The 25,061-nt window shown below is 44.4% G+C and overlaps 1 protein-coding gene across 4 annotated transcripts in view; it reads left to right on the top strand.

Annotated features, from left to right (window-relative positions):
* LTK (leukocyte receptor tyrosine kinase) overlaps positions 1–25,061 on the top strand; it is a 118,308-nt gene that overhangs the window by 81,019 nt on the left and 12,228 nt on the right. For 3 of the 4 annotated variants that reach the window (XM_081931669.1, XM_081931668.1, XM_081931666.1), the window contains 11 exons: positions 5,269–5,446; positions 5,788–5,938; positions 9,438–9,569; positions 9,893–10,052; positions 11,296–11,478; positions 12,123–12,221; positions 13,481–13,633; positions 14,846–14,956; positions 19,390–19,576; positions 21,015–21,105; positions 22,509–22,573. In XM_081931669.1, the coding sequence (XP_081787795.1) occupies positions 5,269–5,446; positions 5,788–5,938; positions 9,438–9,569; positions 9,893–10,052; positions 11,296–11,478; positions 12,123–12,221; positions 13,481–13,633; positions 14,846–14,956; positions 19,390–19,576; positions 21,015–21,105; positions 22,509–22,573 (1,510 nt within the window). The remainder of the gene's footprint in view (positions 1–5,268; positions 5,447–5,787; positions 5,939–9,437; positions 9,570–9,892; positions 10,053–11,295; positions 11,479–12,122; positions 12,222–13,480; positions 13,634–14,845; positions 14,957–19,389; positions 19,577–21,014; positions 21,106–22,508; positions 22,574–25,061) is intronic. The other variant, XM_081931667.1, reaches the window with a different exon arrangement.

Raw genomic sequence — 25,061 nt, 5'->3', positions numbered from 1 at the left:
CTCCGTTTACTTTTCTGGACCCAGAACCTGATCACTGGGAAATATGGAGGCTTTTCTGGCCTTTTGGTATTACCGCATTCTACTCAGACCCTTCAAGGGGCCCTATTTTCCAGGGATAGTCCCAGATTTACAGAAATGGTCCTGGTTTCTGATTTGATCCCAGAATGTCCCGCTTTTCCTTAGGATGTCCCTATTTTCATTGGAGAAATGTTGGAGGGCATGAAGTTATCTGACGCTGAGACATCTGAAGGCAACCCTGTATAGGGAAGTTTTTTTAAATGTTTTATTATGTCGTATATAAGTTAGAAGCAGCCCAGAGTGGTTGGGGCCACCGAGTCAGAAGGGAAGGGGATGCATATTATTATTATTATTATTATTATTATTATTATTATTATTATTATTATTACTGTTGTTGTTGTTGTTATGGAATGGGACATCCCTATTTTCATCAGAGAAGTGCTGGAGGGTATGTCTACTTTGTCTTTACATCATTATTCACCAGCTTATCATTGCCTTATTTTCCAAGTTCTGCCTTCGCATTCTGCTGTTGAAAATGGTACATCTCTCCTGGAGGGATATTGTATGGCAGCAAAACAGCTGCTGCCATCTGGCTCTATTTACTGTGATAACTGGTGCTCTAAGCACTTGGCAGGCACCATGTTTACTTTTTGAATAAGGCATATGATGCAAACTGTTGAGGCATGTAATACTTCCCTCTGTGTAATGCCAAGAAAGCAACCTTTGCTGCTGTGGTCATTTGTACAGTTATTAAAACTATTTTAATGATGGTATGGTGTAAATAAAATTGAATTTTAATATGAAACTGCCTCATTATTACTTCCCTAATCAATATAAAACCAAAATGCAGCTGTCACATTTCTCCAAATTTTGCAATGTGGTTCTAACATTTATAAATCTGTAGGAAAAGGTGTAGATTAGGTGAAAGGATGCAAGAAATGCTTTTGTTGGTGAAAGTAATGTACAAAAATGCATGACATTAGGGGATAATTTGCACAAAAACACATATGAATTTTCATGTGGACTTTTTTAAAAAAATCTGCAAACTGATGTGTGGAAATCAGGAGAACTGAACTGAAGAATGGAAAAATTAAAAACTAAGGGACGCTAAAATTGACCGATTCCTTCATCCCTATCGATGAATACTATAATTAATCAAAGAAATAAAGAATACAGTCAGAACTCAAGACAGGGAGACTTATCTCTCCATGTCAGCACAGAAACAGACCTCCCTTCATCACAGGTCTGGCTAAGCTTTAGCTTTCAGCTTGGTGGAGCATCCTGTTCAAACACAGTAGCTGCAGTGAAACTGCAGAGCTCCAGCAGTTTTAAGGCTTCAGCCCATGAACAAGCCTTGGAAATCATGGCGTGGTATGTTAACATGCGTTGGGAGGCAGCAGGAGTCACCCTGTGGGAGGCCTTCAACAGCTACCTCTTATAAGAATTCCATCAGCTGCAGCATCTTGGCTTGCCAGATGGAACAATATTCCCTCTCTTCCCCCCATATGCTGCTCCCAGGCTTCTCCTGACCCCCTCAGAGCCCATTTTGGAAACACTGGGGAATCTCATTGCACTAGCAGACGTCCTTGTACAGGGTTTATACCAACAGGACTCATTAGTTGAATCCTGCCCTGTATATTTGGATAGGGAAATCTCTCTTTGAGGCTGAGTCACAATGTGTTTGCAGAGGTTTGAAGCTGCTTGCTACGTGTTGAGAAAACTACCATAACCTTTCTTTCTTTTTTGCTGTTGCTTCTTCTCCCTTAACACCGTGGCTATTTGGCTTGTACCCAGGGTTGAACATGACTCTTGCTTAGTGCAAAAGATAGACTCTTGTTATTTATTTTATGTAACAGAATTTGTGCACCATTTTAATTATGGGGGGGAAACCAAACCCCTCTGGTGCTGTTGGCCTGGGTCTGTGTCACAGGATACTTAATAATTCTCATAAGATATATTAACTTTTTATTATTATTGCAGCATCCCAGAATCTCAAGAATTCATAAATGATTTATATGTGTAGCCCAATACTTCCTGCATGCCAGGAATGTGGTTGTCTGTTTGGTGAGCGAGACAGAGACATAGCCCCTAAAGATTTGAGACTGTTTAGGAAAAGGAGGGAAAGCTGTTTGTTTGGAGATGACGAACTGCCTGAGGGCAGCCGGGAGGGATGCTGCTGCGTTACAGATTGAACCAGAAATACAGACTAAAGCAGTGTTCTGGAGAATGATTTACATCCTGTGAAAGTGACTGAGTTTATTGTGCATCTCTGGATGACAGCAGCTAGGCTGGAAGGGAGTTCACGACCTTCAGCTTCCTAAGAAATTCAACTGAATTCCAAGAAGACCAAGAGCCTCTTTGTGCTCAGTGTAAAGTAACTGTTTGGTTTTCCTTTTACCCAGATAGTTTATTTTACGTTAATTTCAGCTTTTGTCATAGCTCTTGGCCTGGTGGCCCTATTGGAAAAGCCCACGCTATCTGGGCACAGATTGGATACAGCAAGGGAACTGTTTGGGCTCAATGTAGCCTTTGCTATGACCAGCCTACGAGTTCACACTGGGCAACCTTGAATTGGAGATTTTGTGGGGGTTGGGTGCACATGTAGTCTCTGCAGTACACAAGAGCCAGATGTTTAGTCTGTTACTGGTCTCTTATGAGCCTGCAAAGCAGTAGGCAGTTTTAGAGTTTCTTGGTGCAGGCGGTCTCTCGCAAGCCATCAAAGCCACTTCTTGCCATTCTGTGGAATGCTATGTTCTGTTTCAGTTGCCGCACCTCAAAAAATCTATTGTAGAGCTTTTAAAACAGCAACCAAAATGATCAATGGGCTGGAGCAACTCCCATATGAGGAAAAGGTGTTGGCAGCTTTTCAGTTTAGAAAAGAAAGTAAAGGAGAACATGATACAGAATTAAGTGTGGTGTGGACCAAGTGAAGTTTTTGTCCCTCTCATAATTCTAGAACCCAAATGAAGCTTCACATTGGCAGATTCAGAACAGACAAAGGGGGTGCAGTGCAAATTGTGAAATTTACTACCACCACTTGTGTGGCATTAGAAATAGATTAAGCAAATTCAAGAAGAATAAGACTTGGCTACTAGTAATGACAGCTCTATATGCCCTCCTGTATCAGAGGCAGTATGCCTCTCAATACCAGTTGTTGTAGATCAGGAGCAGAGGCAGATTTAAGGCAGTTTTGAGCAGCACAGCCACACTGGGCGCACAACCAATGAGGGCACCTTCTCAAAGCCCAGTAAGCACTTTCCTGGCTTCAGGGAAGGAGTCATGAGGGCTCTGGCAGGGTCCTTCTTCCCAAAGCCAGGCAAGTGCTTACTGGGCTTTGGGATGGAGAAAGGAAGGCTCTAGGACCCTGCCAGAGCTTTCGTGCCTCCTTCCCAGCCTAAGCCAGCACTGCAAAGGCTGGGAGGAGGGCATCAAATGTTGGCCTTGCACAGGGTGGCAAATTACAAATGTCCACTCCTGTTAGGAGCAGGGAAGTGCTAATGCCGCCTGCTTGTGGGCTTCCCATAGGCATCTGCTTGGCCACTATGGGAACAGAGTGCTGGAACTTTGTCTCATCCAGCAGAGCTCTTCTTAGGTTCTTATCAGAGCCTCCATGGCTAGCTATTTATTTTGAAAATTCACACAGTTGCTAATGGCATATATGGTTTTGTCATCAGACAGATTAACCCACTGCAGTTTCCTGACGTTTTGAGGTGGGACTTTGTGTCCGTCTCAGATGTAGAGTTGGGACCTCCGCTCGTGTGTGCAACCTGCCACGTAGGTGGCTGCTTGAAATGCAGCCGCACAGAGGCAGCTCTGCAGGGCTCTGGTTATGTGGTTCCATGTGGTTCCAGTTATTCTGTTTGCAAAAACAATGATGCAACCCTTATTTTGTTTTATTTTTCATGGTTTGTATTAGCCTGATTGGTTTGTATTAGCCTGATTGAAGTGGCTGAAACTACGCAGGGATCCCTTTTTTAAAGAAGGGATTTGCCAAGTGGAGCTGCCTCCAGAAGAATTGCCTTTTCAGCTCATTTTGGGTCTATGGATCGCAATAAAGCTTTGTGTGTGTGCTTTTCAGCTGGCAATTTTTGTAGTAGATTGCACATGTGAAACCTGGATTGCTAAGTAATAAATGTATAGTTTTACTGTTTTGATTTCTCTGTCAGCCTGAATGCAAAAATGTGGAAGGCTTCCTCACCCTCGGCCCGCCAGATGTTTTGAGACTACAATTCCCATCATCCCTGACCACTGGTCCTGCTAGCTAGGGATCATGGGAGTTGTAGGCCAAAAACATCTGGAGGGCCGAGGTTGAGGAAGCCTGCAGTTCAGAATGCTGTGCATTATCACCTGTGGTAGAGCAATATCCTACAGCACTCATTATTTCATTGGCAGATTATGGGAAGTGCCGTTTTGCAAAGTAAGGACCAAACTGGACCATACGTTAGCTCTGTATGTGCCTTCTTAAGCGCAGGTTTTCTTTTTAAACATCAACTGCCTGCGTGGGGTTCCAATTCAGATTGGGACCCTCATGTGGTGGATAGAGAGGTTTTAACTCACTGGGGTTCTCATTCAGCTTGGGGAGCCCACACCAGTGATTTACATAGGGGGGAACGCCCATAAGAATTAAGCTTTGGTAGCAATTTTGATGTATATTGTGGACAACGGATAAAATTATTAAGCTTAATTAAATAATTAAATTATTAAGCTTAATTAAATAATTAAAATTATTAAGAATTCTACAAATGACCAGGGGTTTGGTCAGAAGTGTTTTGACTTAGTTCTCAGCAATTCAAGAACATGACCTTCTTGCTAAGGATGACTGTCAATCAGAACCTTGACTCTATAGGCAGAAGTTGATGTTTCAGCAGTTCTGAACACTCATGCTAATACCTGCCTGCCCTTTGTCTCCAGTTGGCTTCTAGCCCAATTCACTGGCTTGCCAATCTGTCCTGTATATACTTCCATTGCGAAGAGGCTGATATAAACATCTCTGCAATGTTTTAAAAGCCCCGAAGATAGTTGATGCTACAAACTGCCTTGTTGTTAACAACATGTCATTTCTGGCTAGAGAGTGAAGTTTGTAGTTAAGGCTTGTTACTACAAGCGTATGAGGATCTGGAAGGAATAACTTCCCTGAAAATAATGGGTTTCCTGGTTATGCTGGGCGGATGATGCAAATGTGGCATTTGCCTTGGGAATGAAAGGAAACTGACATATTGGTCACATCTCTGGGTGGTTTTGTGGTTGTAGGGGAAGCGCCTGCTCCAGGCTGGTTGTTTACATCCTGCGGGGCCAGTGGGCCTCGAGGGCCAACTCAAGCACAGTGTGACAGTGCCTACCGCAACACCAACATTTCCGTGACTGTGGAGAAAGAGGGACAGCTGCGAGGGGTGCAAGTGTGGAGAGTGCCAGCATCAAACCGCTATACGTGAGTGTCATTGTGCTGTAGCGATTGCAATAATTTTAAGGGTTTTGAATGCATTAACTCAGTAATCTTTTCAGCAACCTCATAAGATGGGTGGGCTTGTTGTTGTAACCATTAGCAGTAATGCTAATAATAATAATACATCTCCGTTCTGCTATTCCTATATTCAATGTGGGTAGTTGATTTGGGGGATGCTGCAGCTACATAGCTGACATCTCTTTGAAGTCTTTGATCTAAGCATGGTCTCCTTGGTGTCCCTATGAAGAGTTGGCAGCTGGAGCTGCTTTGGGACCTGGCTGTGGTTGTGTAGATTTCTTCCTAATTGCTTCTTCCCCCTCCCCCAGGATTTCTGCATACGGAGCAGCTGGAGGAAATGGAGCCAAGAACCACTACAAGCGATCCTATGGGGTCTTTATTTCAGCCATCTTCAAAATGGAGAAGGATGAGCTCCTCTACATCTTGGTGGGGCAACAAGGGGAAGATGCCTGTCCAGGGGTGAGGAACAGAGGTTTTCCACACTGGATGCAAGATAAAGTGTCAGATTGCGAAAGTGGGTTAAGGATTAGCATATTTCCAGGATACAGCTTCCCCAGTGATGGTAACTGAGAAACGGGAAGGTGGGACAGGAAGTACCTCAAATAACTGGTTCACACTAAGATGGAGGTTTGCTGCTACTTTTTGCACCAAGTGCTACCTGTATTGACTCTCTTAGCCTCTTTGGACCAACAGCAGTAGCAGCTTAGGGAATACAGGTAACTCACATCTTATATGGCGGTTACGTTCCTGGCCATTGCACATGTATGCAAAATCCCATAAACCCAGAATGACTCCTAGAAGACCATTTAAAAACCATTTAAAATTGCTGGACTTACTGTTGAGGGACAAATGCAGCTCTTAGTCTTCCTCCTTCTCTCCCTCTCTGGATGATGCTTCAGATGATATGAGGACCAGGTGGGTTGACTAGTAGCCAGAAGAAGTGCTTGACTGTTCAGAAGTTCAGATGCAGAGGTGGGTTGCGTGGGCACACCTGGTGGTTTCTTTGTGAGGAACATGGTGATTGACAGCTGCTCTTGAGCTCATCAAAAGTTTCCTTGTACAGCCTCAGAGTGTCTGCGATCCCACAGATTATCTTGAGGCTGCATTGCATAGAGGGGTCAAACTCTGCCATCTGATCATTTGGGTGGTTGGAAGAGTTGATGAAACTTTCTGCAGCTTCCAGCTTGCTGGCTTACACTTGACAACCTCATCTTCACCCTTGCATTCTGAACATCATCTGACCAGTTCCTCCAACCCTTCAGCCGTCAATGCTTGTTGGCCCTCAATTGGCTCATCCACATTTTCGCTTGTCTCATGCTTTCTAGGCACAGATCTGAGCAGTTTTGCCTTTGCCCTGCCACTCCCCCCCCGAAAACCCACTGTTTAGCTCTAAATAGTAACAAAAATCAATCAGCAGAAAATCCTATGGTCGTTTGTGCCATTTCCTAAAGCTTGGGTTTAGCAGGGAAAAGCAGTCAGGCAAATGGAAGTGTGGATGAGCCTATATCCTCTGGATCATTCCCAGGTACCAAAAGACTGAATGTCTTGAAGGAGCTGGATAGTCATACTAAAAAAAGTCATTACAGGAGGTAGCTTTATACATGCAGCGGAGTCAAGTGGTAAAGCTTTCCCCAGACTGTTCAAGCTGCATGTTCTCCCTGACCCCTGGATCTAAATGACACTTTGCGTTCCTGGTGTTCTGCCTGACATTCCGCCTGCTAGGCTGTTTTTCTGGTGCTGGGAGAGTTATATTTTTCATTGACGAGTGGGCAGTGACAAAGGACCCACCCACTGCAGCCTGAAATGGTATAGTCCAGGTAAAGGTTTACCACTTGTAAAGGTACGAGGGGGACATGGGTGGCAATGAGGTCTAAACCACTAAGCCTCTTGGGCTTGCTGATCTTAAAGTCAGCAGTTCGAATCCGTGCAACGGGGTGAGCTCCCATTGCTCTATCCTAGCTCCTGCCAAGCTAGCAGTTCGAAAGCATACCAGTGTGAGTAGATAAATAGGTACCACTGTGATGAGAAGGTAGACGCCATTTCTGTGTGCTATGGCTTCCATCACAGTGTTCTGTAGCGGTTTTGTCATGCTGGCCACATGACCTGGAAAAGCTGTCTGCGGACAAATGCCAGCTCCCTCGGCCTGAAGCGAGATGAGCACTGCACCTCATATTTGAATTTGACTGGACTTAACCATCAAGGGCTCCTTACCACTTGTTTCTGCTAAATGTGTAAACTGGTTCTAAGAGAGGCTGAAACAACAACAAAACACACACAAAAATAATAACCGCAGCATGTCTATTTTAAAATATTGATTCTGGAATTCAAAATTGATGTGTCAGCTTGGCTCCTTTCTTCCATTTGCTTTAATGAAGCTACCACATGTTGTCCTTCAAATAAATTACATTGTTCTCCAGATTGAATTTAATTGCATTTTCTACTAAGAACATGTAGGTTTTTACACACTGGTGTTGAAAGATCAAGTCCTCATTGCGTTCAAAGGCAGCATTCCTCCCTTGCCTTAAATGGAACAACCACACTTGGTGAAGTGCTGTGATCTTCACACTAGAATTCATGCAAAACATATTTCTGCACAGATTGCATTTTGCTGGCTTTTGGCCTTCACTATTATTTATACAGTAGTGTCATTGCCTCATTGTCTTTGGCTCTGTATAAAGGGAAAGTAAAAATGAATTCTCCCTGCAGAGAACATGAAGTCTATAGATCAAATCTGAGCCTCATAAAACAGAGACTTTTCAAATGTGCTAATGAGGATTTGTATAATCTCTACAAAGGCACACTAAAAAGATCAGTTAAGAATTGTCTGTCTCAAGTAAACCCAAATTTAGTCAGCCATTTATTACTCTCATGTGCTTTCCCCAACGATGACATTGGACCCATCAAAGAAGTAAAGGCATATTAAGAGCCAGTTCACAGTTTATGTGGCAGACAAGGTTGCCACTTCTGTGCTATGCATGTCCTGGTTAATGTTGTAATGCCTGAATGAGAAAATGTTGCTGTAAATACACAGGGACATGCAGTGAGGACATGCTGGCTCATCATCTTAAGAGAGAGAGAATGGAAAACACAGGAGATTGGTTGTTTGGTTGCATTGCCTCACCAGCAAACTCTCTTTCTAAATTAGCCGCTTGAACTGGGCTGGTTACTACTTTTCCACACTTGAAGATAAAACAAAGTATTTAAAATTACCTTTTCTTCTAACAAGTGGTGCTGCCAGTTTATTTGTAATCTCCCATTTAAAATAAGCAACCCCTGTCCTGTTTCAGGGTCCTCAAAATGACAAGTTCACAGATACAGATAGGTAGCCGTGTTGGTCTGCCATAGTCAAAACAAAAAAAATTCCTTCCAGTAGCACCTTAAAGACCAACTAAGTTAGTTCTTGGTATGAGCTTTCGTGTGCATGCACGTGTATCTGAAGAAGTGTGCATGCACACGAAAGCTCATACCAAGAACTAACTTAGTTGGTCTTTAAGGTGCTACTGGAAGGAAGTTCACAGATGTCGTACAGCAGCGGTTCTCAAACTCCACCACCCAAAAGACCATGTGAAAGTTGTTGATGTTTCTTGGTGGTAGCAATTGTAATTCCATATAATTCAAATTGCAATATGATAGAATAAAGGGAGCAATAAAAATACAATCAAAAATCAATATGAATAGCCAATGTGATGAATGTGCCATCGCCCACCTTCAACCACAAATTCATAGAAATGTCACAGGCCACCTCAGTGAAGCTTGCAGGTCACTGGTGATCCACAGACCTCAGTTTGAGAATCCCTGCTGTACAATGTATAAGCTTATTTAAATGCGATTTACCAATTAGTTGAAATTTGCTTTAACGGAGGATTAAAAAAGAAGACCCCTTAATGAATGGGCAGTAAACCTGCCCCCAAGCACTTTGCTGGTCTTTAGCCATTCCCTCTTTTTCTCTCTCTTTCAGAGCAATTCTCAGACTGAGCAGATCTGCCTGGGGGAATCGTCAGAAATTGAAGATGAGTACAAGAAAGAAAGAGGACTGACTGAATGGGCAGGCGGAGGGGGTGGTGGAGGAGGAGCAACGTACATCTTTAGAGTAAGTTCTCATGTTGTGTTTTTTCTCCAGCCTCTTTCTGAAAAGCTCCTAGGAAAAGGAAAAGCCAATAGAGCAAAAGCCCATCAACACATGGCAGGCAGCACCCATGCAGAGCCTGCTCTTTTGAGTTTTTGATTCTATACCTGTTGGTGCTGAATGTGCACCGGAGGTTGCTCAAGTCTCTCTGCATTGCCATTCATGCATTTTTCAGTCGTTTATATCCGAGTCTCCTTTTAAAACCTGGTGTCTGCTTTTGAACCGGCTGTGTTCTCTCAGTTCCTTTATTGTGTTTCATGTGCTTGTGTGTGTGTGTGCTTTTTCAGCAGCAGAAGAATGGCGCATTCGAACCTTTGCTTGTAGCAGCAGGAGGTGGAGGGAAGGCTTACATGAAATATCAGGATGGCTCCCTGGATGATATGTTCTTGGAACAGTATGTGAACAGCACAGCAGTCCCTGGAGTGAGTGGGAGGACTGGGGCAGCAGGTGAGGATCTATAGCTTATAATATATGTTAGATTTCACAGCCAAACAAACCACGTCTGCAGCTTTTGGAGACTCCACCAACCTCAGCCTGCTCTTAACCAGCCACCACCTGCCTGCTTTCCTGTGGCAGGAGGCTCCTAGAACTGATGTTGGAGGCATAGACATTGTTTACTGTACTTATGTTTCACTACCTTTACTAGTGTAAACCAGTGGATCCATCATTCCGGGGAATCACTGCAAACTTCCCTTTTAAACAACAGAATTTTTAACCACTTAGGTATTTAAATCTACACCATGCTTACAACATTAGGTAAAGGTAAAGGACCCCTGGATGGTTAAGTCCACTCAAAGGCAACTATGGGGTTTTGGTGCTCACCTCAGTGCAGGTTGAGGGAGCCAACGTTTGTCCACAGACAGCCTTCCAAGTCTTGTGGCCAGCATGACTAAATGGCTTCTGGTGCAATGGAACACTGTGACGGAAACCAGAGCACATGGAAACGCTGTTTCCCTTTCCACCGCGGCGATACCCATTTATCTACTTGCACTGGCGTGCATTCAAACTGCTAGGTTGGCAGGAGCTGGGACAGAGCAACAGGAGCTCACCCCATCACAGGGATTCGAACCACCGACCTTCCAATTGGCAAGGCCAAGAGGCCCAGTGGTTTAGACCACAGCGCCACCTGTGTCCCTCAACTTTTGTATCATGGTTCCAAAGCAGTGGTTTTCTTAGGTTAGGAGAATGTCCCCATACAGGCATACCCATGTATCCTTGAAATACATCCCTGGTCCATTCATGTATAAGAACAACAGAACTGCTATTGGAATTTTCTTTTGTGACCTTTGGGGAAGCGGCATAGCTCAGTGGCTATTGAATGCAGAAGACCCTGGGTTAAGTTCCCTGCATCCCAGGTAGGCCTGGGACAGACTCTGTGTCTGAATGCCCGGAAAACCACTGCCAGCCAGTGTAGACAGTTTTGAGCTTGATTGACTCAGTATAAGGAGATTCGAACCACCAACCTTCCAACCGGCAAGCCCAAGAGGCTCAGTGGTTTAGACCACCCACGTCACATTATTGTATCACAAAGTGATGTGTGTTATCAGCATGTAATGACAAAGTATTTGAAAGCTGTTTGCGGAATGGAATTCCACTTGCATTTATAAAAGATTTAACTTTGATGCCAGTGTCTGCCTGTGAAAGTTGTGTTCTTACTTTTTATGCACTCTCCTCTGTGTGTTTGTTATAGGTGGAGGTGGTGGCTGGGAAGATACCACCAAGTTTCCTTGGGCTGGGAAATCACTTCTGGAGGGTGGAGAAGGTGGTGAGGCCTGCCAGCAAGCTCTAGAGAAACTTCAGTGGGCCACCTCTGGTGGTTTTGGTGGAGGAGGAGGAGCTTGTACATCTGGTGGAGGAGGTGGAGGCTACAAAGGTATGCTAGACTATTTGAACTTTCCTCTAGCTGGTGCTGCCCATATGATTTGGACTACAACTCCCATCAGCTCTAGTCAGCATGGCCAATAGTCAGAGATGATGGGAGTTGTAGTCCAACAACATATGGCTGAGGAAGGCTGGGATATACCTTAATTTCAGTGTGTACCAGACTGAATAATTTCATTCAATGAAAGTCTGAAGTAGCCAAACACTAGGAAAATCAGTGAACACACAAAATGGTGCATCAAGAAGGTGTGATGCAGATATTATCACACCTTTCCATTTCTGACAAGCAGGCAAGTGTGGTGTTCTGGATTGTGTACAAATGAAAACCCACACCATGGAAACGGGGGGTATCGCAATGAATTTGGTAATCATTTGTAGCTCTCTACCTTTGCCATAGAAGCAAGGATTTGGGGGGTTAGAATGGGAGTATAGCATGATATTGAGGGAAGTGCTGAGCAACAGTGATGTACCTGTTTCCTGGTTGCAGAACCGCAGATTGCAGAACTGCCGTGCCTCAGCAGCACTAAAAGGCCTTGTGTAGAAAGCATCAGTAACATGTCAGTACTAAAACAGTATTGGTATAAACTGGCAACCCGCCAATCCTTCCATTTGCAAATGCAGTTTTTCTTTGCCTAGGTGGCCATGCCTCTGAAGCTGATGACATCACAGCTGATGGACGGCATGGTGTTTCCTTTGTGAATCCAGCTGGGGAAGTCTTCCTGGGTCCCTTGGCAGGTGAGATGCAGTCCACTTCTTTTAGCACCCTCCCACCCATTTTTGTGTGCTCTTTCTCAATTCTCTTGTGTCTGCAGTGTACATTCCTCGTCCACGTACCCAATTAGTATCTCTTGTTTTAGGGTGCAGAGGACTTTTTTAAGGAGGCTTAGTTTGGTTAGAATGGAGTATACACTTTCATAGTTACCATTAAATGTTACTTCTGATAAATGAGCCACCATAGCTGCTAGAAGGCTGTGAGAATTTATGTCCCGGGCTTTTTAGAATCATCTAAGGGGGGGGGGGCACTGTGGTCTATGCCACTGAACCTCTTGGGCTTGCCGATCAGAAGGTTGGCAGTTCAAATCCCCACGATGGAGTGAGCTCCTGTTGCTTTGTTCCAGCTTTTGCCAACCTAGCAGTTTGAAAGCATGCTAGTGCAAGTAGATAAATAGGTATCGCTGTGGCGAGAAGGTAAACGGCATTTCCGTGCGCTCTGGTTTCCATCATGGTGTTCTGTTGCTCCAGAAGCAGTTTAGTCATGCTGGCCACATGACCCTGAAAGCTGTCTGTGGACAAACATCGGCTCCCTCGGCCTGAAAGCAAGATGAGTGCTAAACCCCATAGTTGCCTTTGACTGGACTTAACCATCTAGGGGTCCTTTATCTTTACACATGCACTATCCAGATCCAAAGGGGCATATTAGTTGCCAGATGTGAAATATATTGACATTATTTTTAGCTCTCCTACCCCACAAGGCATATGGGAAGCGGGTGGCGCTGTGGGTTAAACCACAGAGCCTAGGGCTTGCTGATCAGCAGGTCGGCTGTTTGAATCCCTGCGACGGGGTGAGCTCCCGTTGTTCGGGCCCTGCTCCTGCCCACCTAGCAGTTTGAAAGCACGTCAAAGTGCAAGTAGATAAATAGGTACCGCTCCAGCGGGAAGATAAACGGCGTTTCCATGTGCTGCTCTGGTTTGCCAGAAGCAGCTTGGTCATGCTGGCCGCATGACCCGGAAGCTGTACACTGGCTCCCTCGGCCAATAAAGCGAGATGAGCACCGCAACCCTAGAGTCATCCGCGACTGGACCTAATGGTCAGGGGTCCCTTTACCTTACCCCACTAGGTAGGAGGTACAGAATAGATAAGGGGGTATAACAAGGAAGTTCTCAAAAGTCACTATCTGCCCTTCCTTGGGGAATAACAGCTGCATCATCTAGTCTGAGATGTGAGTTTAGGAAAAATCTAAACTCTAGTGTGTATCCATTTCCTTCTCATTTAGTTATGGAGAGTCATGGCGAGGTGGAGATTGATATCTACGTGAATTGCAGCCACTGCCAGTCAGGTATCTGCAAGCTGGCTCCTGACGCCCACCTGCCCATCTGTATTTGTGCAGTCGGGGCCATCTTGGCCAGTGACAATGTATCATGCACAGGTAAAACGTGGAACATCCTCCCAATATATATATAAATAATCCTTTCTTTGCTTTTTCCTAGCCTCATACCATGAACCAGGGGAAGGGACATAGCTCAGTGGTAGGACTGGGAGCGAGCCCTGTCTGAAATCCTAGATAGCCACAGCCATTCATTGTAGACAATACTGAGGTAGATTTTCTATGGACGCGGGTGGTGCTGTGTTCTAAACCACTGAGCCTCTTGGGCTTGCTGATAAGAAGTTCAGCGGTTTGAATTCTTGCGATGGAGTGAGCTCCTGTTGCTCTGTCCCAGCTTCTGCCAACCTAGCAGTTTGAAAGCACACCAGTGCAAGTAGATAAATAGGTACCGCTGCTGCAGGAAGGTAAATGGCATTTCCGTGCGCTCTGGCTTCCATCACGGTGTTCTGTTGCACCAGAAGCAGTTTAGTCATGCTGGTCACATGACCCGGAAAGCTGTCTGTGGACAAATGCTGGCTCCCTCGGCCTGAAAGCGAGTTGAGCGCCACACAGCCTCGACTGGTTGCCTTTGACTGGACTTAACCTAGATTGTGCATCTTATAATTTGGGGTACATTATTTCCATAAAGACTCCCTTCTTGTGCATGGTCAGAAATCATATGGACTTAAAAATGATGCAGCCTTTTAATTTTGTTTCATTACCATGTTTGTTTCATGGTGATTTATGACTGTTGATTGCTATTAGATTTCACTAGGATATGTATTGGTCACCAATGTGCCCATCCTGTCATAACTACCTCTGTGCCCATCCTGTCATAACTACCTCTGTGGGATAGGTATACCAATGGCTGTTTGTCAGAATATCTAAATGAAAGCCATCACATTCAAAGGCTCTAGACTTCTGGTTACAAGTCTCGGGGATGGCCATCTCCATTTTGCTCTCCTAATGGCAGACCTGGAGAACCTATTACCCTCCATGACTATGTTCTCCTCTTCTCTTCTCCAATGCCCATCAGTCCCAGCCAGCAGGATCAGCAGTCAGGGATGATCAGAAATGTAGTCCGGCAACATCTACCTAGCTGCACATTCTCCAGCCATAATTTATGAGATCCACAGGGTCCTGTGATTGACCACAGTTAGAAAACAGAGCACTGGATTAGATGGGACTCTTGGTCTAATGTGGCTCTTTGCCAGAAACATTGCATAGGAGCTGTGGGCGTATGATGATGTAGAATTATAGTTTTGTTTTAACCAGTTCTCCGTGAGCCTATCCCAGAAGGACAACTGCCTCTCTCACTCCTCCTGGCTGTGATTGCTGTGATTGTGGTGCTTGGAATGGCTCTCACTTGCGGCAGCCTGTCGTTTGGTAAGAAGCATCAATTATACTTCTTTTGGTGCATTTGCTCACCTTGGCCATTCACATTTCTGACCTTTTTCTACCCTTTATAAAGGCATCCTGTGAAGGCTGCCGAGTGTTTGGAAGACAATGTAAAAAGGTGGACTCCTCAAAGGACCAAGAGCTGCTCAGCGTCACCAGAACCTAAGCATTATTGGACTATTTAATAAAAATAGTTGCAATAGTAGTCATAAATATATTGTGTACTTATGAAAATGCAATACACTGTCCAGATAAATGCATAAACAGTCCCTGTACACAGGGTCACATTCTAAAACTCAAGGTACAAAAGGGAGAGGAGAAGGGAGACAACAGGATAACTGAACGTATGCTAAGTTTGCTGATATATGTACAACATGTACAACTTTTACCTCCATTGCTAGCCTTATTGGTTAGTTGAACATTGCAATGTTTTCGTCATCCTGGGGGAAAAGGGAAAAGCGGGGTGCCACAGGGTTCTGTCCTGGGCCTGTTGTTGTGCAATGTCTTTATAAATGACTTGGATGAAGGAATTGAGAGGGTGCTCATCAAATGCGCAGGTGACACCAAACTGGGAAAGGCAGCTAATGCTGTAGAAGACAGAATCAGAATTCAAAATGACCTTAACAGATTGGAGAACTGGGCCCAAGCTAACAAAATGAATTTCAATAGGGTCAAATGTAAGGTTCTGCAATTAGGCAGGAAGAACCAGATGCACAAATATTGGATGGAGGACACCTGGCCTACTAGCAGTACATGTGAAAAGGATCTAGGGTTCTTGGTGAACCACAAGCTTAACATGAGTCAACAGTGTGAGGTTGTGGAGGTTCAGCCGAGATTCCTGCATTGCAGGAGGTTGAACTAGACAGCCCTTGGGTCCCTTCCAACTCTATGATTTCAAGTGAATGAGGTCAACCTGCCATTGCTGCCTCTGGGGAGCAAGCCACTTACAAAGATGTGGGAATAGATTCAAAGTATGGCATGTTTTAGCAGCAAGGGTCAACACTGCTGGGACAATAAATCCCGTCTAAACTTTTAGCCAAGATGTATAATTTGTTGTTAGAATGGGACACAAAAGATGAAGTAGTAAAGGAGGTAATGATAAAATGGGCCATGGACGTTGGACATAATATAGAGTACGACAAGTGGGAGAGGTTATGGAAAAGAGGAATGAAATTTACAGTGTGTGTCACACTAAGGGAAAATTTAGAGAAAATGATGTATCGTTGGTACATCACACCGGTAAAATTGGATAAAATGTATAAAAGTGGAAATAAAGTGTGCTGGAGATGTAAGCAGAAGGAGGGGGATTTTTACCACATGTGGTGGACGTGTGACAAAATTAAAAAATTTTGGGAGCTCATATATAATGAATTAAAAAAAATATTTAGGTACACCTTCTTAAAAAAACCAGAGGCATTCCTCTTAGGAATAATTGGGGATGAAATTAAAAGAAAAGACCAGAATTTATTTCAGTACGCGACAACGGCAGCTAGGATATTGATAGCTCAAAAATGGAAATCAGTCGAGATTCCCACGATCACGGATTGGCAAACAAAATTATTTGAATATGCAGAATTAGCAAGAATGGCAAACAAAATCAGATATCAAAAAGAAACAAAGTTTATTGAAGAGTGGAGTAAATTCGTGACGTATATTGAAAGTAATTGTAGCATATTAAAAACTACAGTAGGTCTAACATAAACCTTGTTATGCGTAAATTTCAGACATAGAAACTGCAGGAGAAAAAAAATGTAAGAAAACCGTAGCAGGATAGGAGGGAGGTCAAGATGCGTGTTAACGCAATGTAAATAAGTGGACGATACTTAACATTGATTGATAAGAGTGTTTATTTTTACTTTTTTTGTTTGTCTTTTTTCTTTCTTCTTCTTTTTCTTTTGCTATATGCCTTTTGTTTTCTGTGGAAAATTTCAATAAAAAGCAAATAATAATTTTAAAAAATCCCATCTCTTACTTGACAGGTGTGGTATACAGAAAAAATGAACTAACTAGGAAATCTTTGTTATAAATTTGCACTGTTTGATCAAGCTTTTTTTAAAAAGGCTTGTCTCAGTAAAATATTCCTGACAATGTTTTGACCTAAGGACCCTTTTCTGAAGTGAAGAAAATAATTTCGCAAGCTGTGTTTGCATTTACATTCAAAGCCCTAGCCCACCTTTCAGGTCTACCTAAATGTTTTGTGGGAGCTGTATAATTACCGTATTTTTCGCACGATTGGACGCACCGGACCATAGGACGCGCCTAGTTTTTTGGGGGGGAAATAAAGGAAAAAATTTTTCCCTTTATTTCCCCCCCAAAAGCAGGTCAGGGAAACCAAACCAGGTCGAGGAACAGCGGGATAGTGGCGCTGCGCCTCCCTGCTGTCCCCCGAGCTTGTGCGGCTGGCTGATGTCTGCCTAGCGCGCGGGGCGCTCTGCTTCAGGGCGCCCCACCCGCCTGGCGGCAGGCTGCTATCCGCAGCTTGGGGAGCCTTGCGGGGAACTGCTGCAGGGCTCCCCATGCTGCGGATGTATGCCTGGCGTGAGGGGCGCTCTGCTTTAGGGCGCCCCACCCGCCGGGCGGCAGGCTGCTATCCGCAGCTTGGGGAGCCTTGCGGGGAACTCCTGCAAGGCTCTCCACGCAGCGGATGTGTTCCCGAAGCGCCAGGCGCTCTGCTTTCAGGGCGCCCGACGCTCCGGGAAGCAGGCTGCTGTCCGCAGCGTGGGGAGCCCTGTGAGGAACTGCTGCAGGGCTCTGCACGCTGCAGATGTCTGCGACGTCGCGGGGCTCTCCCAGGGCTAGCGGAGACCTTGCCGGCACCCAGAAGCTTAGGGCGCGCTGAGCTCCGCACGCCCCAAGCTTCTGGATTAGCGCAGTGGTCCGCTAGCCCTGGGAGAGCCGCGCGACGTCGCGGGGCTCTCCCAGGGCTAGCGGAGACCTTGCCGGCACCCAGAAGCTTGGGGCGCGCTGAGCTCCGCACGCCCCAAGCTTCTGGATTAGCGCAGTGGTCCGCTAGCCCTGGGAGAGCCGGGCGACGTCGCGGGGCTCTCCCAGGGCTAGCGGAGACCTTGCTGGCACCCAGAAGTTTGGGGCGCGCTGAGCTCTGCACGCCCCAAGCTTCTGGATTAGCGCAGTGGTCCGCTAGCCTTGGGAGAGCCGCGCGACGTCGCGGGGCTCTCCCAGGGCTAGCGGAGACCTTGCCGGCACCCAGAAGCTTGGGGCGCGCTGAGCTCCGCACGCCCCAAGCTTCTGGATTAGCGCAGTGGTCCGCTAGCCCTGGGAGAGCCGCGCGACGTCGCGGGGCTCTCCCAGGGCTAGCGGAGACCTTGCCGGCACCCAGAAGCTTGGGGCGCGCGCGCGCTGAGCTCCGCACGCCCCAAGCTTCGGGATTAATGCAGCGCTCCGCTAGCGGTGGGAGAGCTGGGTCTCCCACTCCTAGCGGATAGCTTCCTGAAGCCTGGAGAGCGAGAGGGGTCGGTGCGCACCGACCCCTCTCGCTCTCCAGGCTTCAGCGAAAGCCTGCATTCGCTCCATAGGACGCACACACATTTTCCCTTGCTTTTTAGGAGGGAAAAAGTGTGTCCTATGGTGCGAAAAATACGGTAGATCTCCTGACCTAATTTCTTACACAAAATACCTGTGTGTATGGCCAGAGTGTGGGGGGAGGGCTGATCAGAGCTTTGTATGCATATGTGTCACATTGTTGCAATCCAAATTACCTCTCAGATCTGTTATTAGCCACAAGCAGCACATAATCAGTGTGTTTTGATGTTTCTGAATTCTTTTTTTCACCTTTGAAAAAGGGTCACAAGTTGCCTTTCCCATCAGGGATTTTACAGAAGCATAAAGACGGTGTTTTTGAGCTTGATTGAACAGTGTAGCTTTCCTATTTTGTCATTTTTATGTTCTGCAATTCACAGGTGGCTGAATTTTTTTGCAACAGAACCTCACAGTCACAAATATTTCAGGAACTAAAGTTATTTTTGCTTGAAAAATTTTTGCTTAGGCAAGCCTATCCATGCATGTAGACGTTTCATGTATTTTATCTCTTTTTAGCTTCTTTTTAGTTATTTTTTAGTGTTTTCAGATCCCTGTGTTTAATTATTTTTATTGAGAATTTTAATATTACTGTAATGTTTTGTTTTATATTTTTGTAATCTGCTTAGAGGTTTTCTTGTGGCTCTCTACCAAGAATGTTTGGATACTTTATAGATTGACCTCTGGGGCATTGATAACCTAGACAGGCTTGCTTATCTATGATTCAACAGAAATGATCACAATAAATGGGCAAATCCTGCCTAAAAACAACAGGGTTTAAATAGTCAAAAGAACATCCAGGTGAAACATTGGAAAGTTATTATGGGCATTACTTTGCTCTTCCCAGAGGTTGGTTATTTCAGTCTTTATCTCTGTGAACTTTTCAGTTTATCACCATAAGAAGAAGCAGCTTGAAGGGGCTAGGGCCCGTCTCCAAAGCCCAGAATATAATCTGAGCAAAATCCGCACTTCTACTATCATGACGGATTACAACCCCAACTACAGCTTTGCAGGAAAAGCAGCCAGTCTCAGCGAACTCAAGGAGATCCCACGGAAGAACATCTCCCTTCTCCGGTAATGCAGCGCGTTCTTGCTAACGTAGGAAGAGGAATCCTAGCAGAGGTTGGGGTGTTGTTTTAATATTAGTGGCTCTGATGTCAACAGGCTAACCAGCAGGCTTAGAATGTTACCCTAATCCTGTACCAAATGCTTTGATTATACAAATAGGCCTGCACAGCACTCAGTTATACCTGAAATGAAGACCATTTGTATCCACTAAGTTAGTGCAGAATGTGTTGCACACGTTACTTAAGGTTTCTTTGCATACTTTAGATTTGGATATCCTCCCCCACCTCCCCAGGTGTCAGGCTGAAAAAGAAAATGTTCAAAGGAATGAAACAGTCTTTGCATGACACTGCGAGAAAGTAGACTCCAGGCAATCCTCTCTATTTAAGGAGTGAATTTCATAAACAGGATGCCACCACCAAGAAGGCTCTCTCTCTTCAGTTGCCACCTGCCTCATATTTGATGGCAGGGCTTTGGTTGAGATGATGATCTTGGCACCAGAGCAGGCTGGTGTGTAACGGTCCTCTCTGCATTTACCATTTGCCTCCCTTTTGATGAGGGAGCTCATGGAGGAACCTCAGATGCTGATTTCAGCCCATGGGCAGGTTGGGGTGGAGGAGGCATGAGTTCTTCAGATGCATGAGCAGAGGCAGAAAAATGGGAACTGGAATTTGGAATCATGGAGTGGTAGAGTTATGAGGATCATTTAGTCCAAATCCGTGAAATGCAATGAACTTTTGCCTACCATGGGGTTCAAACCCAAGACCCTTAGATTAAGAGTCTCATGCTCTACCAACTGTTGTTTCAGGTTTTGCCCAAATCTCATCTCATTTCTGACTAGAAACCTCAATGGGATTTAAGTAGTCTATTAATGCAGGATTGTTGTTGTTTAGCAGCAACAGTACCCTGTTTTTTTCTTGGCAGCAATCTTGTTCTTTTTTGAATTGCAGAGCCACAGGGTTCCAATGGAAAGTAACAAGATTTGATTATGGCTTCTCAGTTTTATTTCCTACAAATGTGTCCCATCTTGATATTTTGAAAGACCGGCTTTGTAAGATAATGGCTTGAAGTACGTTCTTTGGAGAGCCCAAATTGACTTTTTAAAAAATCTCATGTAATCTGGTTTCTGAGATGCTTGCCGAATAGCATTTAATACCTGGTGGCCGCTGCCTTGAGGAATTTGTCAAACAAATACACACACACACACACACACCAGGGCTGTTTGGATACTTGACTGATACTCAGTGCTTAAGTTGTATATTTGTAAACAAACATCCCAAAACAAAGTAAGATTTGAGTACTCTCTCCTCACAAGGAAAGTTACCCTGTAGTAGACAGCACCGGATCTTCCTTCTTTTGGGAATACAGCAGTGTTTGCTTAACATACCCATGGGTTGTGCACGAGATAATGTATGTCTTATTCCCCCCACCCACCCACCGCTTTCAGGGCACTTGGACACGGGGCATTTGGTGAAGTTTACAAAGGAACAGTGGTCGGAATCACGGGGGATCCCAGCCCACTACAAGTGGCTATCAAGGTCAGTGTGCACATTAATAAGCAGAAATAAGATTTTTGTTTGCTATTTTATTCCTTCGTGAGATCCTTATCCCACTTTTCTGCCACAGTGGTAGCAAATATGACTTACAGATAAATTAAAAACAATATAAAATAAGTCATTGGAAAAAGAAACCCATACTTAGTGCCGCAAAATAACTGTAGAAAGGATAAAGAAGCAAATTTATGTTGATGCCACCACAGAAAAGTTCCTCTCTCTGTAGAAATGATTCAGCTAATGTCCAAAAGTGGTGGAGGGAGCACTAGAACAAGGGCCTCCAATTAGGATAATAATTGATTGATGTGTTTGGATTATTGTTTGAAGCATGGGTCTTCAAAAATGTGATCACACCTGCTTGTGAAATCAATTTGGAAAAGGAACAGCCTTCTCAAGCAAGTCCACCGCAATTTAGGCCTTGCAACTCACCTTTGTCCTCCCTGCCAGCACTCCTACTTCCCTGACGTAAAAGCATACCTTGGAGAAGAGGGAAGGGTTATCAGGCTGAGGAGGGCTCCAAAGAGTCCCAGCAAGCATTTTCTCTGGCAGCAAATGATACAAAGAACCACCTTTGCTACTGAGGATTGTGAAACTTAACTACAAGTGGCATGCTTTCCAGCAGGAAATAATGTACTATACATTTATTGCTGTGCAGGATTTTTTTTCCTCCATGGGCCTTGGTGGAGGGTAGAGAGGAGGAAGGGCTAGCAGTGTGACCTGTGGGGGGTGGCAGAAGGAAGGGGGCTGGGTTGGGCACTCTCCTGCCACCCGTCCCTCCATTTCCTTGCAGTGGGAAACTGGTAGGGGAGTTGTCTAGATTCATCTGGGTTTTGTGAAGTGTCCTCGCAAAGAAAGTGAGTTCACCCCTGAAATACAGAACTAACAGAAGAAATGGAGCAAAATCGTATTTTCTTTCATCCATTTTTTATAATACAGAGACAGATTGTAGCCAGCCTTTGTGTGGGTGAGCATAAAAATTCTCCCAAAACCCACTTGAATATAAATATTCCACCCTTATTCCCCTCCTCCTTCCCTCACCATTATTCCTGTTCAGAAACTCCACAGAATAGTTCCCTAAAATTCACACTATTGTGAATCAGAATATACTTTGTTATAGATAATGAGGCTTAAGTATCAGATGCGTGCAAAGGGCATCTAAGTTATAATACTGTGTTTTAAGATTTGTTTTCAGAGTTGTTAGATTTTTTTTTAATTGTATTTTAATTCTGTTAGGTTCCTTGGGGGTGTTTACAGGATAAAACACAGAACAAAATGGAGACAAGAAATGCCCTGATTAAAGACTTCAGCTCTTCCAGCTCCTTGTTTTCTCCTGCCAGTAATTTATTTTCTTTGTAATGTGTTCAGCTTTTTCTTCTCCTTCTCAATAGACGTTGCCAGAAATCTGTTCTGAACAGGACGAGATGGATTTCCTAATGGAAGCACTGATAATCAGGTGTGTTTAAAAACATTCTGCCTTGAAGTTAACAGAAACATGGCTAGAAAATAAAATACGTCTCAGGAGACTCTACTATGGGCTTGCTTTGTTTTCAGCAGCAGAAACCTTTAAAGGGTGCATATCGTGCTGAATGTTTAATTATTATTATTTCTTACATTTATGAGGCATTTTTGCCCATGAGGCGATTTGCAGTATAATACCACATATAAAAACAGTTAAAACAATTGCATCTATAAAAACGCTAACACAAAACAATTGCATATATATTTAAAAAATGATAAATATAAAAACAGTTTAAAACAACAGCACTTACATAAAATCAATTCAGGGCCAAGATACATAGATAGTGAACCAGGATAATTATTTTAGAAGGGTTGCTGAAATTGAGTTTCCCAGTTCTCTGTTCCCGCCCTGCCCCCCGCCCCCGGAACCGGGAATAATGGACGTTGCAAATGATTGTGGACCTTGAAGAAGGGTCCTGTTGAATTTCTTAGCTCACACTGCTCAGACTGCTCCTGCTGAGAAAGCGTTGTGTAAAAACCATTGCTGTTCAGTTTCACATGCCTCCAATTCATCAATAACATTCAGTGGCTGAATGTGCTCTGTAGCATCAGTCTTCTACATACGGAGCAATAGGAAGATGCAGGTGGGCCAGTCTTCCTGGTATGCCGTCCTCACAGCTCAGTGACCGTAGCACAGTGGTGGAACGCATGATGTTTTGCCTAAAGAAGATCTCAGGTTCAGTCCCGTTGAAATGGATCAGGTATAAGATGGCAGGAAAATCCTGTCTCTGCTGGAGGCCCTGGATAATTGTTTCCCCCTCAAGAGTTGAGTATACTATACTTGACTGACAAATAGCCTGACTCTGTTTATGGCAGCATTGTATATTCTGCACAACTAGATATCTAGCCTATCTCTCAAAAACCCATGTCTTAAAAACAAGCTTAATTATTCCATATGGAATTTCTAAAATAACTTTCAGTATAATGAATGTTCTTTGATACCCTTTTTGAGACTCATAAGTGTCTCTAATGTCCCACCCTAGTGGCATGCCTATATCTGAGCTTCTAATGAATGTAAAAAAACAACAACCTGATAGACTGTATGTGCTCAAATAACCTAGCTGCATACAAATAATATTTGTATTGTATTTGGCAGTTCAGGATTAAAGTTTTGGCTTATTCTTGGAATTTGAAGTGGCCTTCTTGCCTAAGGTTCTTTAGTTGCCTTACAAAAAGTTAACAATAAAACAAATGAAAATGTTGTTAAACAAGAACATCAAAGCGCCATAACACAAAAGAGGAAGCAGCACTAAAGTACCATACAGGAAAATAACTGGGTCCTTTCTTGGCGCCAAAATTACATCGAGGTATGAAGCAAAGTCATTATTTCACCAGGAAAGAATTTCTAAACCCATACCACAGAAATTATTGCTGGATGTGGAACAACAGCTTGCTGAAATTACTGAAAACACAGAGACCGTCAGGCTCACTAGAGCATAAGCAACACAGGCGGAGTGGGGATTGATCAAGGAGGCAGATTTAGACAGGACCAGAAAAATGCAAGGCAGACAGGCAAAGGAGCTAGGCAAACCAGCAGGATTGGACAGGATTTGCAGGCGACAGAGGCCTAGGAACTGACTGGCATTGCATTCCCACCAATCTTTACCTCAGATTAAGCCCCAGTGAACAGAGTAGGATTTAATTCTGAGTAAACATGCTTGGGATTGCAGTGTAGAAACAGGAACAACAAAAGAAGACAGGAAGGTTAGGAGTATACCAATGTTCAGCTAAGAAGTTCTAAACCATGGGTAGGCAAACTAAGGCCTGAGGACCAGATCTGGCCCAAATGCCTTCTAAATCTGGCCTACGGACGGTCTGGGAATCAGCATGTTTTTACATGTGTAGAATGTCCTTTTATTTAAAATGCATCGGTGGGTTATTTGTGGGGCATAGGAATTTGTTCATTATTTTTTTCAACATATAGTCCAGCCCCCCACAAGGTCTGAGGGACAGTGGACCGGCCCCCTACTGAAAAAGTTTGCTGACTCCTGTTCTAAACACAAGCTGTTGAGTCGCTAATCTGTCAGCAGCTTCTTTTTTCAGGAGACATGGGATAATGGGCCACAAGACAGAGGAAAACGAAACCCAGTTACCTTACTCACATGCAGGGACATTGCATGAAGGAGCAGTGGGACCTCAGCACATGTGCCACTCACATCTCCATTGGCCCTGCCCCCTTAATATCTGTGTTTGGCATGGGAGTTGCTGAATGTGCATGGGTGCTCCTCACAACATTGTCCGTGCATTGCCACAGGGTAATGCCAGTGCTTTTTTCTGGGAGACGCATACTCCTAAACATTTTGTGAATCTTAATGGGAGAAGAAACTAAAATTTTTAAAAAAATTAGTTTCTTCTCTTGCATGGTGAATCGTTAGTTCCGTTGCTACCCCCAATGGCGGCCTCATTTCCTGTCACGGTGTTTC

The sequence above is a fragment of the Podarcis melisellensis genome (assembly GCF_964234715.1).
Source record: "Podarcis melisellensis genome assembly, chromosome: 1".
Classification (NCBI taxonomy): domain Eukaryota; kingdom Metazoa; phylum Chordata; class Lepidosauria; order Squamata; family Lacertidae; genus Podarcis; species Podarcis melisellensis.
Note: the sequence above shows the minus strand (reverse complement) of the source record. Positions and strands in the feature narration are given on the sequence as shown.